Source organism: Enoplosus armatus, chromosome 20 (genome assembly GCF_043641665.1).
Source record: "Enoplosus armatus isolate fEnoArm2 chromosome 20, fEnoArm2.hap1, whole genome shotgun sequence".
Lineage (NCBI taxonomy): Eukaryota > Metazoa > Chordata > Actinopteri > Centrarchiformes > Enoplosidae > Enoplosus > Enoplosus armatus.
This window is the reverse complement of record NC_092199.1, coordinates 741,543-755,991: the sequence shown is the minus strand read 5'-3', so window position 1 is coordinate 755,991 and position 14,449 is coordinate 741,543. Positions and strand designations below refer to the sequence as shown.

Sequence of the window (14,449 nt, the reverse complement as noted above, 5' to 3'; positions counted from 1 at the left end):
GCTCAGTTATGTTATTTACTCCATCTCGAGATGTTGATAGTGTTCGAAAACCTAAAACCTAAAACACACGTTAGCTGAATTGTTTTGTGTTTGTTAAAGTAACAACGTGTTCAGATTTTATTGTCCAGTACAACAGTAAATACTCCAAACGTCAGTATCAAGTTTTAGCTTTTCCACAAAGACAAATGAAAGAAACCGTCTGTGAGCAGTGAAAGCTAACAGAGACGAAGCAAGACGAGGACGGGACTTTGGATCTCTGCACATAAACGGCTGAAAGTCAGACTTTCTCTCGAAGCTGCTGCTTTTGATAAGTGAACAAAAAGACTTTGGTAAAGAAAACTGCTGATGAACTTTGTATGGACCAAAAGTTCACCTGAAACGCTGTTAAAAAATTGCTGTTTGGTGACGCTTGTTGCTTTTCTGGGTCTGTTTTGTTGTTTGATGTGTTTTTCACGTGGACAACTGTCCAATCGTAGAAGACGTGACATCGTGTCCACATCGACTGTGTCAACAGTGAACGTGTGTCAAAATAAAAGAGTGACGACTTCCTCAGTACGACAGAGTGTCAGGGCCACTGTTGGAAAGTCAAAATCATTTTTTGTCTCATATTTTGAGAAAGATGTCAATATTTCAAGAAAAACAATGTAAAAAATAAAGGTGAAATATTATTATAAAAATACAAAAGGAAATATTAAAATATACAAAGTTCAATCATAACACATCAAATCTCGTTCTATTATGACATATTAAGTCACAATAATGAGATCTGAGAACATTTTGATTTGTGTCACATAACTGTGATTTAATGTCTCATATTCCAAAAATTACAGCTTTTTTTTACTATTGTAAACTTCTTTTTCTAAGTAACTTTTTTCTTGAAATATTTTTCTTGTAAAATTAATTAAAATCAAAATTTTATTCTCAAAATATTTCAACTTTATCTTTGAAACATTGACTTTTTTGTAAAATTAGGACTTTATCTTGAAATATTATGATTTTATTCTCGAGATTTTATTCTTGAAATACTGCACCTTTATGTTGAAATATTCCTATTTTTTCTCAAAATATTCCAACTTTTTTCATATATTCTATTTTTTTGTCCTAACTGTGGCCAACTAACAGAAAGGGACGCACAGGAGCAGGAGGAGGACTTTTTAAACTGCTTTCTTTGATTGAAAGCAACACGTTTTCTGACTCTTGTCTACAGTTTGCTCTGAAGAAGCAGAAATCAGAGGGGAAAACCATGAAATACCTGCAGGACGCCACTGATTCTCACAGACTGACCTTATTACTGATGTTTAACTGCAGGTGGATTTCTCCTTTAACGCCTTTAACGATGACTTCTTGTGTTCACAGTCGTGCAGCTTCTTCCTCAGGATGTTTTCTACAGAGCAGACACATGGACGACAACACAGACTCACATATATCTGTACATACAAGCACTTTGGACACTGTATTTTTGCACAATGTACTGAAATCCATGACAACACTTAAATCTGCGTGTCTGATATAAAATGTTCACCTTCCTCATCTCCTTTATGGCCTGTTTCACTGGCTTTTCAGACACACTTACAGCTGTGTACAATATTTGTACGTATTGTAAATATGACTGACACAAGGATAATGGATAACCTGTGGGGTTTGGATCTGGTTTCAGTGTAAAGCGAGTGACACCAAAGACTCACCTGCCACTGACGGAGGAGGTCACTGAACACAAAGGTGTGTTTCGCACTGTTTATCAATGTTTAATAAGATGCACCTTTACAATAAACTTTACCCACCGTGTGTTTCTGTGTTTGTACTTCCTGTGGTGGTCTAGAGGTTAGAGTTTAACATCAGCTCTGTAAAACTATGAAACCAAACATCTTAAGTTTTACCTCAAAAGGCCATTAATAGAGATGAAAAATATTTCTAATTTATTTTAAAGCGAGGCTATGTAACTTTTCAGAGAAGAAATAACAGATGAAGGGTTTTGCAGACACAACCTTTCTTGGTCTGATATGACCAGTAGCTTATGATGGCTAATATTAGCTAATCTTATGGTGGCTAATGTTAGCTAATCTTATGGTGGCTAATGTTAGCTAACCTTATGGTGGCTAATGCTAGCTAACCTTATGGTGGCTAATGTTAGCTAACCTTATGGTGGCTAATGTTAGCTAATTTTAGTTAATCTTATGGTGGCTAATGTTAGCTAACCTTATGGTGGCTAATGTTAGCTAACTTTATGGTGGCTAATGTTAGCTAATTTTAGTTAATCTTATGGTGGCTAATGTTAGCTAACCTTATGGGGGCTAATGTTAGCTAACCTTGTTGCCACAGTGGTTGCTGCTCAGCAGAGTTTTCATAGTCTCACTTAATATTTAATTCATGGATTAACAGATTATATGCATGGTTTAAGGGGGTTTTAAGGGGGAAAAAACACTTGAAATTGACCAAGAACGTGTGAGTTACCATCTATTAATTAATCCATTAATTATCAACATGTTTGAAGTGAATTCACACCCAAATTGAAAAATTAAGTAAATGTATAGTGCAAATTAATTAATTAAACAGTAAGCAATTACCTGTCTCATTTGTGTCTTGTCGAAATGTACCTGGTCCATACTAAATATAAATCCGTTGGTGTTTAATCGAATGAAGTTAACTGGATTTAATGGAGGCCCTTTTGTCTGGTTGGTGTAATCCAAATGGAAAACACAAGTTAATGAACTTCATTTCCATAATGGACGAAAGTCTTGTCTCCTCCAGTCCTGCAAGTGGCGGTAAAGCGTTGTTTGCCGCCATTTTGATGAAGAAGAAGAAGAAGAAGAAGAAGAAGTTGTGTATTTCTTGCTGCTAGCTTGACTCTTGAGCAACAGAAGAGGTAATTTGAGGATTTTGTGGACTGCGTCTGAAACCGACGAGGACTTCCCTGTTTTCAGAGTCCTTCCCGGGGATAAGACGGTAAAAGCCGCCGCTGCCACGTCTTGTTTGTGTCCGTCTCTGTTGGATGAAATTAACCAGAAACTCTTAACTATTCGTGGCGTGTTGGACTCGGGTTTATCTACTAATGTCCTCCGCTGTAACGACCACTTTACTACAGGGACTTCCTATAAAACAGCACCGCTAATGGCGGTAACGTTACATCAAACGTTAGTGTGTCATCTCAACCTTCACGTTGCCTCTTTATTGTATTGTCTGCTGGTGAACCCCCCCCAGCAGGCTACAGCCCCCCAGCAGGCTACAGCCCCCCAGTCCAGACATTCCTGGACAGGCCACTTGGTTGTGTTAGGACAGGTTCATGTAACGTTCAAGTTAAAGACAGTTGAGTTCAGCTCCTGAAACTATGAGAGGAAAGCTGACAGATCCGCACAATAAAAGACGACACGGTAACATCACAACAACGTACAGTATGAGCAGAGGTTGTAATGTAGTGCAGTTTGTTCGTTATATTTGTATAATTATATTATATATTAGTTTACATTCCTTCATTGTATTGTTGGGATCAGTACTGAAATAAATAGTGGATTAATTGATGCAGCTTTGATTATCAAGTAATTCATATAATGATTAATAATTCATTGCTTTTCTTTGTTTTATATCTCAGTAAACTGAATATCACCATTCGTCCCAAAGATAAATAAATAAATGTATAATATATAAATTGACACATCTGATCAGAGACAGATTTTGATACCACAGGCACCATGAAGGTTTCGAGGCTTGATATCCAGTCCAGTTATTTTATCCTTCGTCTCACCATCATTGTGTTTCTCTGCAGGCTGGATGGCTTTCTGTTGTTTGTTGATCCACATCCTCCTCTTCACCTGCTCCTCAGCTCATAATGACTTCTTCACCTCCATCGGTGAGTAAATGTTCCTCCTGTTCATTCATACATCTGCCTCCTCTGCGTTGTTCAGCTCAACTGGTTTGCCATTGATTGCTGACTATTGCTGTAGCTCTAAACTTTGTGTGTGTGTGTGTGTGTGTGTGTGTGTGTGTCAGGTCACATGACTGACCTGCTGTTCACTGAGAAGGACCTGGTCACCTCTCTGAAGGACTACATCAGAGCAGAGGAGAACAAACTGGAGCAGATTAAAAAGTATGAGAGGAGTTGTCAGCAGACCAGATGGATATTTGGGCTTTTATTCCTAAATATTGCTACTGAATTAAAAGGCTCTACACTGATTTGTGTGTGTGTGTGTGTGTGTGTGTGTGTGTGTGTGTGTGTGTGTGTGTCCAGATGGGCCGACAAACTGGACGTCCTCTCTGCAGCGGCCACTCAGGACTCAGAGGATTTCCTGGGACACCCAGTGAATGCCTTCAAACTGATCAAGAGACTCAACACAGAGTGGGGGGAGCTGGAGAGCCTGGTGCTCACTGACATGTCTGATGGTACACACACACACACACACACACACACACACACACACACGCACAGACTGTTACCTTAAACCACTTCTGTCCACTCGTATCTGTCAGCTCAAACTGGCAGGAACATAGAAACGAGAGTTGTGTTATGTCCTTCATCTTGTCAGAGACACTGACCATTCCTGTGTGTGTGTGTGTGTGTGTGTGTGTGTGTGTGTGTGTGGGGTCTTCTTCTGTGGTGTTTCAGTGTTCATCTCTAACCTCACCATCCAGAGGCAGAACTTCCCCAATGATGACGACCAGACGGGAGCCGCCAAAGCTCTGATGAGGCTGCTGGACACCTACCAGCTGGATACCAACACCATCTCCACCGGACAGCTGCCAGGTCAGCAGAGCCACAAAGCCTGGATGTCAGGAGGGCGTGGGGGTGGGGGGTGGGGGGGGGGGGGGGGGTGTCAGGTTTCTCTTTGCTCCAGTCAGAAATTAAAATTACAGCAGATTATTAGGGCCACTGTGGTGAAATAAAGTAAATTTGAAGGTTTTCTAAAAATCCTTTAAATGTTCCTGGAAGACGTTCCTACTGTGGAAAAAGACAAATGGAGAATTTAAAGTGACAAAAAAGACACTCTGGAAGGAAGGTACAGTCATTTTCAGTTTTCTCCCCTTCTCTCGCCTGCTCAGGCTCAGGCTCCTTGGCCACCTCACACCGAAGCATTCTGACTGTCGACGACTGCTACGACCTCGGGAAGGTGGCGTACTCGGACGCAGACTACTACCACACGGAGCTGTGGATGGTTCAGGCCCTGAGGCAGCTGGATCAGGGAGAGACGTCCAGCATAGTGGACGCTGTGGCCATCCTGGACTACCTGAGCTACTCCGTCTACCAGCAGGGGGAGCTGGAGAGAGCACTAGACTTCACCAAGAGGCTGCTGGAGCTCGGTCAGTAACATGATCAGTAGCATGATGCGCACAGCAGAGAGAGAAAACACCTCTGTTTATTTTGTTTATCCAATCAGCTCGTGTTCAGAGCCACCAATCAGATGTGACAGGTGGTGCATCTAAACCAAGCAATACAGCCTCAGTATGAATAATGTATTAAAGGGTTGTTCCAGACAAGGCTTGTTTCCTGAAGTGTTCCTCCCGCCTGTTGTAGTCTTACTTGGGAACCAGGGCCTCTTTTATAACTTTACAGCAGGGTTGAGTGATGTGTACTGAGAGAGGAAATTAGTGAACATCTCACACATTTCATCAAATAAGGATATTGGTGTTAAATTGTAATAACCCACCAACTATTATATAAGCACTTCTCTGTTTTAGATAACACTGCGGGAACATACTTGGTCATTAATTGTGTTTTGTAATTAAAAACCCACAAAACAGAATTTCCATCTTGAGCTTTGTTTGTGGCTGACTGACCTGGATTATGATTCTGCCTAGTTAGACCCGACACACCAGAGAGCCAATGGGAACCTGAGGTACTTTGAGTATCAGCTGGAAAAACAGAAGAAGGTGGAGGAGAAAGAGGAGGAGACTGAGGGGAGACAGAGGAAGGGTCGACCTGATGATTACCTGCCAGAGAGGAAGAAGTATGAGCAGCTGTGTCGTGGCGAGGGCCTCCGGATGGTGAGGAGAGGAGGAGAGGAAACAAACGCTTAGATACACGCTGTTAGATGTCATTAGAGTCATCCCGCTTGTCTTTTCTGTCAGACTCCTCGCAGGCAGAGCCGTCTCTTCTGCCGTTACTACGACAACAATCGCCACCCAAAATACGTGATTGGTCCAGTGAAGCAGGAAGACGAATGGGACCACCCCCACATTGTCCGATACCACAACATCGTGTCAGACAAGGAGATTGAGAAGGTGAAAGAGCTGGCCAAACCCAGGGTGAGTCAAAACATCAACTCACAGTCGGTAAAGAAACAGCTTTGGTTCTGTTAAAGGTTCCCTGTGGAGTTTTTGACGTCTAGTAGAGCTGTGGAACAATGTCTTTAATGTTTTTAATGTTTGTATCTGGCACACATCGTCCTGCTGACAGTTTCACACTATTACACTGATCAGAAGGGAAGAGGAGGACATGGATGTAAACAGTGCAGGTTTGCTAAAGAGTGACTTCCAAGCAGCAGTTAACTAACTATTATTTTGTGGGCTCAGAAGTTACGCAAAAAAAACCTCATTCGCGACTAGCACATCCACAGCGTGGAGTCGGTCCTGGAAACATTAAAAGTTAGCCGTAGACAGCGTTTCAGCGTAAACTGTATATGTGTCGCCCAAGAACATAAAGATTAGCAACAGTAGCTTATCGGTTTTGTAAATGTTTTATTAGCAAGAAAATACATTCCACACATTTGTTAGACCTGAAGGATCCACACAATGTGTTTTGGTGAGAAACACTGATTTTAAACAGAAACTTTGTTTACAATGCAACACCACAGGGTACCTTTAACATGCTTACAGCTAAGCATGTTAACATGTTAATGTTTAACATGTAACATTTAGCACTTTAGCATGCCTTCAGTGACAACAGCACTACAGCAAAACAACATGAGGGTCTATGTTAGCAGGGGGGCAGTAAATACTTTACTGTAAACAAATGATTACATAGTGAGCAGTGGTGGAAAGTAACTGAGTATATTTACTCAAGTACTGTACTTAAGTACAATATTGAGGTACTCAATATGAGTATTACCATCTTTTACTACTTTCTACTCTGGGAAATATTTGATGCAATATTACACTTTTATCTGACAGCTTTAGTTACTTGTTACTTTCCAGATAGAGATTTTACCTAAAACAAAATACAATAAGCTTATAATATACAACTTCATTGTTAAAGATTAAACCAGTGGATCTAGCTAACTTAAAACAAGCTAACTGTATATAAAGCTGTTCAAACTAGCTAACTGTATATGAAGTAGTTAAACTAGCTACCTGTTTATAAAGTAGTTAAACTAGCTAACTGTATATAAAGTAGTTAAACTAGCTAAGTGTATATAAAGTAGTTCAAACTAGTTAACTGTATATACAGCAGTTAAAACTAGCCAACTGTATATACAGCAGTTAAAACTAGCTAACTGTATATAAAGCAGTTAAAACTAGCTAACTGTAAATAAAGCAGTTAAAACTACCTAACTGTATATACAGCAGTTAAAACTAGCTAACTGTATATAAAGCAGTTAAACTAGCTAACTGTATATAAAGCAGTTAAACTAGTTAACTGTATATACAGCAGTTAAACTAACCAACTCCCAGGTTTAGTAAAGATGCCCACAGACAGCATGTCAGTATAAATGAGTGAGCGTGCATCAGGGAATCGGTGTGTGTCTCTCTGTAACTGTCGGCCGATTGGCTCCACAGCTGCGTCGAGCCACCATCTCCAACCCCGTAACCGGTGTGCTGGAGACGGCCCACTACCGCATCAGTAAGAGGTAAGAGCTGCCCGAGCAGGAGGGACGTCTGCAGGGAGACAGCAGCTTTCTCACCTTCCTGCCCCCCACCACCCCACCCCGTGTCCCCCAACATGTCCTCCCCCCTCTGTGTCGGCTGCTGTCTTGGCAAGACTAGAAATATAAACGGCAACTGGGCTGTTACCAGTAGTGGAAGTACATTTACTCAAGTACTTGTACTTAGATAGAAATTTGAGGTACTTGTACCTTACTTGAGTATTTTCTTTTCATGCTGCTTTCTACTTCTACTGCACCACATCTCAGAGGGACATCTTGTACTTTTTACTTCATTACATTTATTTGACTGTTTTATTTACTAGTTACTTTGCAGATTAAGATTTTTACACACAAAACATATGAAGGGTTTATAAAATATAATGTTTTGTTATAAATGAAACTCCCCAACAGTTTATACAAGTACAGCTGAAACTATTAATTAATTAATTGATCGATCAATCAATTAGTGGATTGACAGAAAGTGAATTGATGGTGTGAAACCATTTGCCGGTTCCAGCTTCTCAGATGAAGATTAGTTGCTTTTCCTCTGAATGCTGTTAATAATTGTAATGTCTTGTTAATAATGTGGAGCTTTGTGAAGGCGTCACTTTGGGCTCTGGGTCATTGTGACCAAACAATCGATTGATTAATGGAGAAAATAATGATTCATCCACAATGAAAACAATGTTCCAAGGTACTTTTCAGACATGCTGCTCTTGCCAAGAATAAAGCTGCTTGTTTTTGTTTATATGAAGGAGTCAAAGGTTTCTGTGTTTGACTCTCTTTGAATCTCTTTTACTTTGTCACAAGAGGCAGCAGGAGACTTTGACATGTCAGACAGCTTCATGTCTGCTGGATCAGGTTCAACATGTCAACAAGCTGTAAACGTTTGCAGCATTTAATTTATTCATTTATTTAAGAAGTTAATTAGCTTGAATCATGTTTCTTTTAGACAAGGGTAGTTTATTTATTTTGCACGTCCCACATGATTTAATTTCTGTTCAAATTATCAATATTTCACAAGAAAAGATTAGAGAAAAGTCCAAAAACTGAAAACAGATTTGTGTATCAGAACTTCTTTCCTCTTTCCTCTCCCCTTACTCATCTCACGATCCCTCAGCTTTATCTGGTGACCCTTTGGAGCAGGCCAACCCCTAGGTTGGGAACCACTGGACTAACCCAGCTAACTGTATATAAAGCAGTTAAAACTAGCTAACTGTATATAAAGCAGTTAAAACTTGCTAACTGTATATAAAGTAGTTAAACCAGCTAACTGTATCTAAAGTAGTTAAAACTAGCTAACTGTATATAAAGCAGTTAAAACTCGCTAACTGTATATAAAGCAGTTAAAACTCGCTAACTGTATATAAAGTAGTTAAACCAGCTAACTGTATATAAAGTAGTTAAAACTAGCTAACTGTATATAAAGCAGTTAAAACCAGCTAACCGTATATAAAGTAGTTAAAACTAGCTAACTGTATATAAAGTAGTTAAAACCAGCTAACTGTATATAAAGTAGTTAAAACCAGCTAACTGTATATAAAGTAGTTAAACCAGCTAACTGTATATAAAGTAGTTAAAACTAGCTAACTCTATATAAAGTAGTTAAACCAGCTAACTGTATATAAAGTAGTTAAACCAGCTAACCGTATATAAATTAGTTAAAACTAGCTAACTGTATATAAAGTAGTTAAACCAGCTAACCGTATATAAAGTAGTTAAAACTAGCTAACTGTTTATAAAGTAGTTAAAACCAGCTAACTGTATATAAAGTAGTTAAAACCAGCTAACTGTATATAAAGTAGTTAAAACCAGCTAACTGTAAAGTGGTTAAAACCAGCTAACTGTAAAGTAGTTAAACCTAGCTAACCGTATATAAAGCAGTTAAAACCAGCTAACCGTATATAAAGTGGTTAAAACCAGCTAACTGTAAAGTAGTTAAAACCAGCTAACTGTAAAGTAGTTCAAACTTTTACTGCTGATACTTTAACTACATGAAGCTGAGAATAATTGAACTTTTACTTGAGTAGAATATTGAATGTAGCACTTTTACCTGTTATGGAGTATTTTTACAGTGTGGTACTTTTAGATAAGTAAGGGATCTGAATACTTCTTCCACCACTGCTGCACTGAGCGAACAGGTGATCAGTGAAGAGTTGCTGCTTTGCTGTCTTCTTTTTAAACACTTTCTCTGACTAAGTTGTTGCAGAAAACACAGCTGATGCAGAAGTTGAACTTTCTGTCCTGAAGCTCCTGGTGCCTCTCTGACTGCATCATCTCTGTGTCAGCTAGTGACCTGTCTCTCTCTCTGTCTCTCTCTCTCTGTGTAACTATAATGTGACTGGTGAGCTAGCTAAGACGTGCCACGGTGCATGACCCTCAGACAGGCAAACTGACCACGGCCCATTACAGAGTCTCCAAGAGGTAAGAGCTGGACGGCAGCGTCGCACTGCTGCTGCAGCTTTGTTTGGTTCAAACCCCAGAAACACTCGGTGATCGATCGTCTGCTGTGTGTCATAACAACCTGGATCGATTGTCAGGTGTTAGTCATGCAGCTTTTAAAGAGTCAGCTCACCCAAATATTAATATTAATAATAATAATAATAATAATAATAATAAATAAAGGTTCCTCTCTACCAATTATGTACTTGGATCTTATGTTTTCCAATTTTGGAGACTTTCTTTGCCTCCATTAAATTTCAGAAGGAAATATTGATCACTTTGAAGAGTCACTCAACATGACATTAAGATCATCAACAAATCCCAAAATAAATCTGGGGGGTCGAGAGATCATCAGCAGGATTTAAAAAGACATTTTACCTCTTCAGGCCTCTAAAATCAGTCTGTAGTACTTTATTTTAACAGCATTTACAAGCAGTATAATAGTCTATAAATCCTCCTTCATGAAGGTTTCAGTGTTTGTGTTGAAACTGAGGAGTCTAACGTCCGTCTGATGAAGTCACTTCAGACGTTTCTCTTTCTTTCTGTTTCCTTTAGTCCTGCTCAGTAACATCTGCTAACATCTGTATCGTGCTTAAGTGTACTGACACACAGTGAGACAATATCCTCCTCCGTCTCTCCTCCCTCCTCCCTCCTCCCTCTCTCCTCTCTCCTCTCTCCTCCCTCCTCCCTCTCTCCTCTCTCCTCTCTCCTCTCTCCTCCCTCTCTCCTCTCTCCTCTCTCCTTCCTCCCTCTCTCCTCCCTCCTCCCTCTTCCTTCCTCCCTCTCTCCTCTCTCCTTCCTCCCTCTCTCCTCTCTCCTCTCTCCTCCCTCCTTCCTCTCCTCCCTCTTCCCTCCTCTCTCCTCCCTCCTCCCTCTCTCCTCCCTCCTCCCTCTTCCCTCCTCTCTCCTCCCTCCTCCCTCTTCCCTCCTCCCTCTCTCCTCCCTCTTCCCTCCTCCCTCTCTCCTCTCCTCCCTCCTCCCTCTTCCCTCCTCCCTCCTCCCTCCTCTCTCCTCCCTCCTCCCTCCTCCCTCCTCCCTCCTCTTTCCTCCCTCCTCCCTCTCTCCTCCCTCTCTTCCTCCTCCCTCTCTCCTCTCTCCTCTCTCCTCCCTCCTCCCTCTTCCCTCCTCCCTCCTCTCTCCTCCCTCCTTCCTCTCCTCCCTCTTCCCTCCTCTCTCCTCCCTCCTCCCTCTCTCCTCTCTCCTCCCTCTCTCCTTCCTCCCTCCCTCCTCTCTCCTCCCCCCTCCCTCTTCCCTCCTCTCTCCTCCCTCTTCCCTCCTCCCTCCTCCCTCCTCCCTCCTCCCTCTCTCCTCTCTCCTCTCTCCTCTCTCCTCCCTCCTCCCTCTCTCCTCTCTCCTCTCTCCTCTCTCCTCCCTCTCTCCTCTCTCCTCTCTCCTTCCTCCCTCTCTCCTCCCTCCTTCCTCTCCTCCCTCTTCCCTCCTCTCTCCTCCCTCCTCCCTCTCTCCTCCCTCCTCCCTCTTCCCTCCTCCCTCTCTCCTCCCTCTTCCCTCCTCCCTCTCTCCTCTCCTCCCTCCTCCCTCTTCCCTCCTCCCTCCTCCCTCCTCTCTCCTCCCTCCTCCCTCCTCCCTCCTCTTTCCTCCCTCCTCCCTCTCTCCTCCCTCTCTTCCTCCTCCCTCTCTCCTCTCTCCTCTCTCCTCCCTCCTCCCTCTTCCCTCCTCCCTCCTCTCTCCTCCCTCCTTCCTCTCCTCCCTCTTCCCTCCTCTCTCCTCCCTCCTCCCTCTCTCCTCTCTCTCTCCTTCCTCCCTCCCTCCTCTCTCCTCCCCCCTCCCTCTTCTCTCCTCTCTCCTCCCTCTTCCCTCCTCCCTCCTCCCTCCTTCCTCTCCTCCCTCCTCCCTCCTCCCTCTCTCCTCCCTCCTCCCTCTTCCCTCTTCCCTCCTCTCTCCTCCCTCCTCCCTCCTCCCTCCTCTCTCAGTGCTTGGCTCACAGCCTTTGAACATCCAGTGGTGGACAAGATCAACCAGAGGATCGAGGACATCACCGGTCTGGACGTCACCACCGCTGAGGACCTGCAGGTGACTCTCACCTGCTTATATATATATATATATATATATATACGTATATATATATATATATATATATATATATATATATATATATATACGTATATATACGTATATATATATATATATACGTATATATATAACTTGAATGAATGAAGTTTTAAAAGCTGTGTCCTCATGAGCTCATAAGAACAATATAAAAACCAATACTAAAATCCAAAGATTAGTAGATCTGATGTACAACATGAACCGCGGACAGAAACACTGACGGTGTAATGCTGCAGGGACCAGAGGGAATACTCACTCGGTGGTTTTCAGACAAAGTTAACAAACTAATACAGCTGTTCCAGTTTTTGATCCTCTGAGCAGCAGAACATTTCAGGCTTCAGTCGAGTCATTTCATGGAACAATAACTCTTAACTCATCACGATTCCTTCAGAACAAAAGAAAATTCACTTTCACTCAGATCGCACAATCTGTGAACCTGCAAACATCCGAGGAAGAACAGCAGCTCAGCTGTGACGCCGAAGAGCTTCAGCTTCTAAATAAACCGGATGTATCAAGTGATTCAGGGTCAAACGTGTCTTTGATTTGTCTTTTGGTACTATTTCTTAAAATGTTATTTCTTTGTGTGTGTTCGTGGATGCAGGTGGCGAACTACGGTGTCGGAGGACAGTACGAACCTCACTTCGACTTTGGACGGGTGAATAAACGTTAGCAGCAGGTTCTCACTGTGTTCCTCACTGTAATGTTGCAGGCTGCTATAACTGTTGTGTTGTGATTTCTCAGAAAGATGAACCAGATGCTTTTGAAGAGTTGGGGACAGGAAACCGAATCGCCACCTGGCTGCTTTACGTCAGTAACCATCACTCTGTTTCTTATCTTCTTATCTCGGTCAGAACGCCGGCGTCCTACTCGCTGTCTGAGGCTTGTAGACGAACCGATTGGTCCGTTTATTTGAGTAAAAGTTACTTTGAGTGAATGTTTGATGTTTTACGTCATCAGTATTCACTGCTTTATTTATTAGTCATGAGGCTGCTGTGACGTCATTGATTAGTTGCGTTACTGTTCTGTGATGAACCTTCAGTCTACATGTTAATATGATCCACCACAACTCTTGAACGCAACTATTCCCATCAAATAAATGTTCAGTTTCAAACAGTCCTGTTATTCTGAGAAACGGAGCCTTTGAGAGGGACTGAAAGTGTTGAACGCTCACGTTGCAGATGAGTGATGTACAGGCAGGGGGCGCCACCGTCTTCACTGACGTAGGAGCGTCTGTCTGGCCCAAAAAGGTACAGTTCACTTTAGTGCTGCAACTCACTGCTGATTACTTTCATTATTGATTAACCTCCCGACTGTTTGGTGTATCAAAGCTCTTCGAGGGTGAAGATTTCATAATTGATCATAATAATCGATGAACCGACGGACGGTTCAGCGCTACACTGAAGTGTTGTGTTGCTGTGTGTCTCCAGGGGACGGCGGTGTTCTGGTACAATCTGTACCCCAGTGGAGAAGGAGACTATCGGACCCGACACGCCGCCTGTCCTGTTCTAGTCGGCAACAAGTGGGGTGAGTCCACAAAACATGTCTGACGTGAGAACGCGTCCGTATGTTTCTGCCTTTCAGTCGTGAATCTACAGAGTTTCAGTCTGGACCCAGAACTCATCATGTGTTGGTCCTCTGTGTCTGCAGTCTCCAATAAATGGATCCATGAACGAGGGCAGGAGTTCAGGAGGCGCTGTGGCCTCCAGGAGACCGACTGACGGCAGACTCTGCTCCTTCATCTCAGTCTTCCTCCTCCTCCTCCTCCTCAGCCGTCAGTCTCCCTTCAAGCTGCTGAGTCTGTGGCTGCACATGTGATCTGACACCTTTATTTTTATCTGAAGACTGAGTGTGTGTGTGTGTGTGTGTGTGTGTGTGTGTGTGTGTGTGTGTGACCCAGAGCTGATAATTAGAGTCAAGTTTCCGATGCCAATATTCAATAACTTTCAAAATATGACACACTGTTAATGCAGATATGTTGGCTAAAAACATTAATTAATGCATTAATTAACTTGTTGCCATTCATTTAGCCGTTAATATTGATGTTATTAAGGTATTTGTAATGGGATAATGAACCACTTTATTTAGCATTTAGAAGCAATATATGATATGATAAAACTGTATAAACACATTACAATGTAGTTTTGAGCAGA

General features: G+C 42.2%; 1 protein-coding gene across 1 annotated transcript; it reads left to right on the top strand.

The window, feature by feature from the left end:
• Nucleotides 1-2,824: 2,824 nt before the first annotated feature.
• p4ha1a (prolyl 4-hydroxylase, alpha polypeptide I a) lies at nucleotides 2,825-14,134 on the top strand. Its single transcript, XM_070926855.1, has 15 exons — nucleotides 2,825-2,943; nucleotides 3,761-3,844; nucleotides 3,985-4,081; nucleotides 4,223-4,374; nucleotides 4,598-4,735; nucleotides 5,032-5,289; nucleotides 5,792-5,973; nucleotides 6,058-6,234; nucleotides 7,705-7,775; nucleotides 12,164-12,263; nucleotides 12,901-12,954; nucleotides 13,041-13,106; nucleotides 13,478-13,546; nucleotides 13,727-13,823; nucleotides 13,947-14,134. Exons 2-15 carry the CDS (start codon nucleotides 3,766-3,768, stop codon nucleotides 14,015-14,017), a joined length of 1,611 nt encoding a protein of 536 aa, XP_070782956.1. The 5' UTR covers nucleotides 2,825-2,943; nucleotides 3,761-3,765; the 3' UTR covers nucleotides 14,018-14,134.
• The last annotated feature ends 315 nt before the right edge of the window (nucleotides 14,135-14,449 follow it).

Coding starts and splice junctions, on each gene's coding strand:
- p4ha1a (XM_070926855.1), top strand. CDS start 3,766: ATGGCTTTCTGTTGTTTGTTGATCCACATCCTCCTCTTCACCTGCTCC. Junction 6,235..7,704: donor AAGAGCTGGCCAAACCCAGG/GTGAGTCAAAAC, acceptor TTGGCTCCACAG/CTGCGTCGAGCCACCATCTC. Junction 13,107..13,477: donor TCGCCACCTGGCTGCTTTAC/GTCAGTAACCAT, acceptor CTCACGTTGCAG/ATGAGTGATGTACAGGCAGG.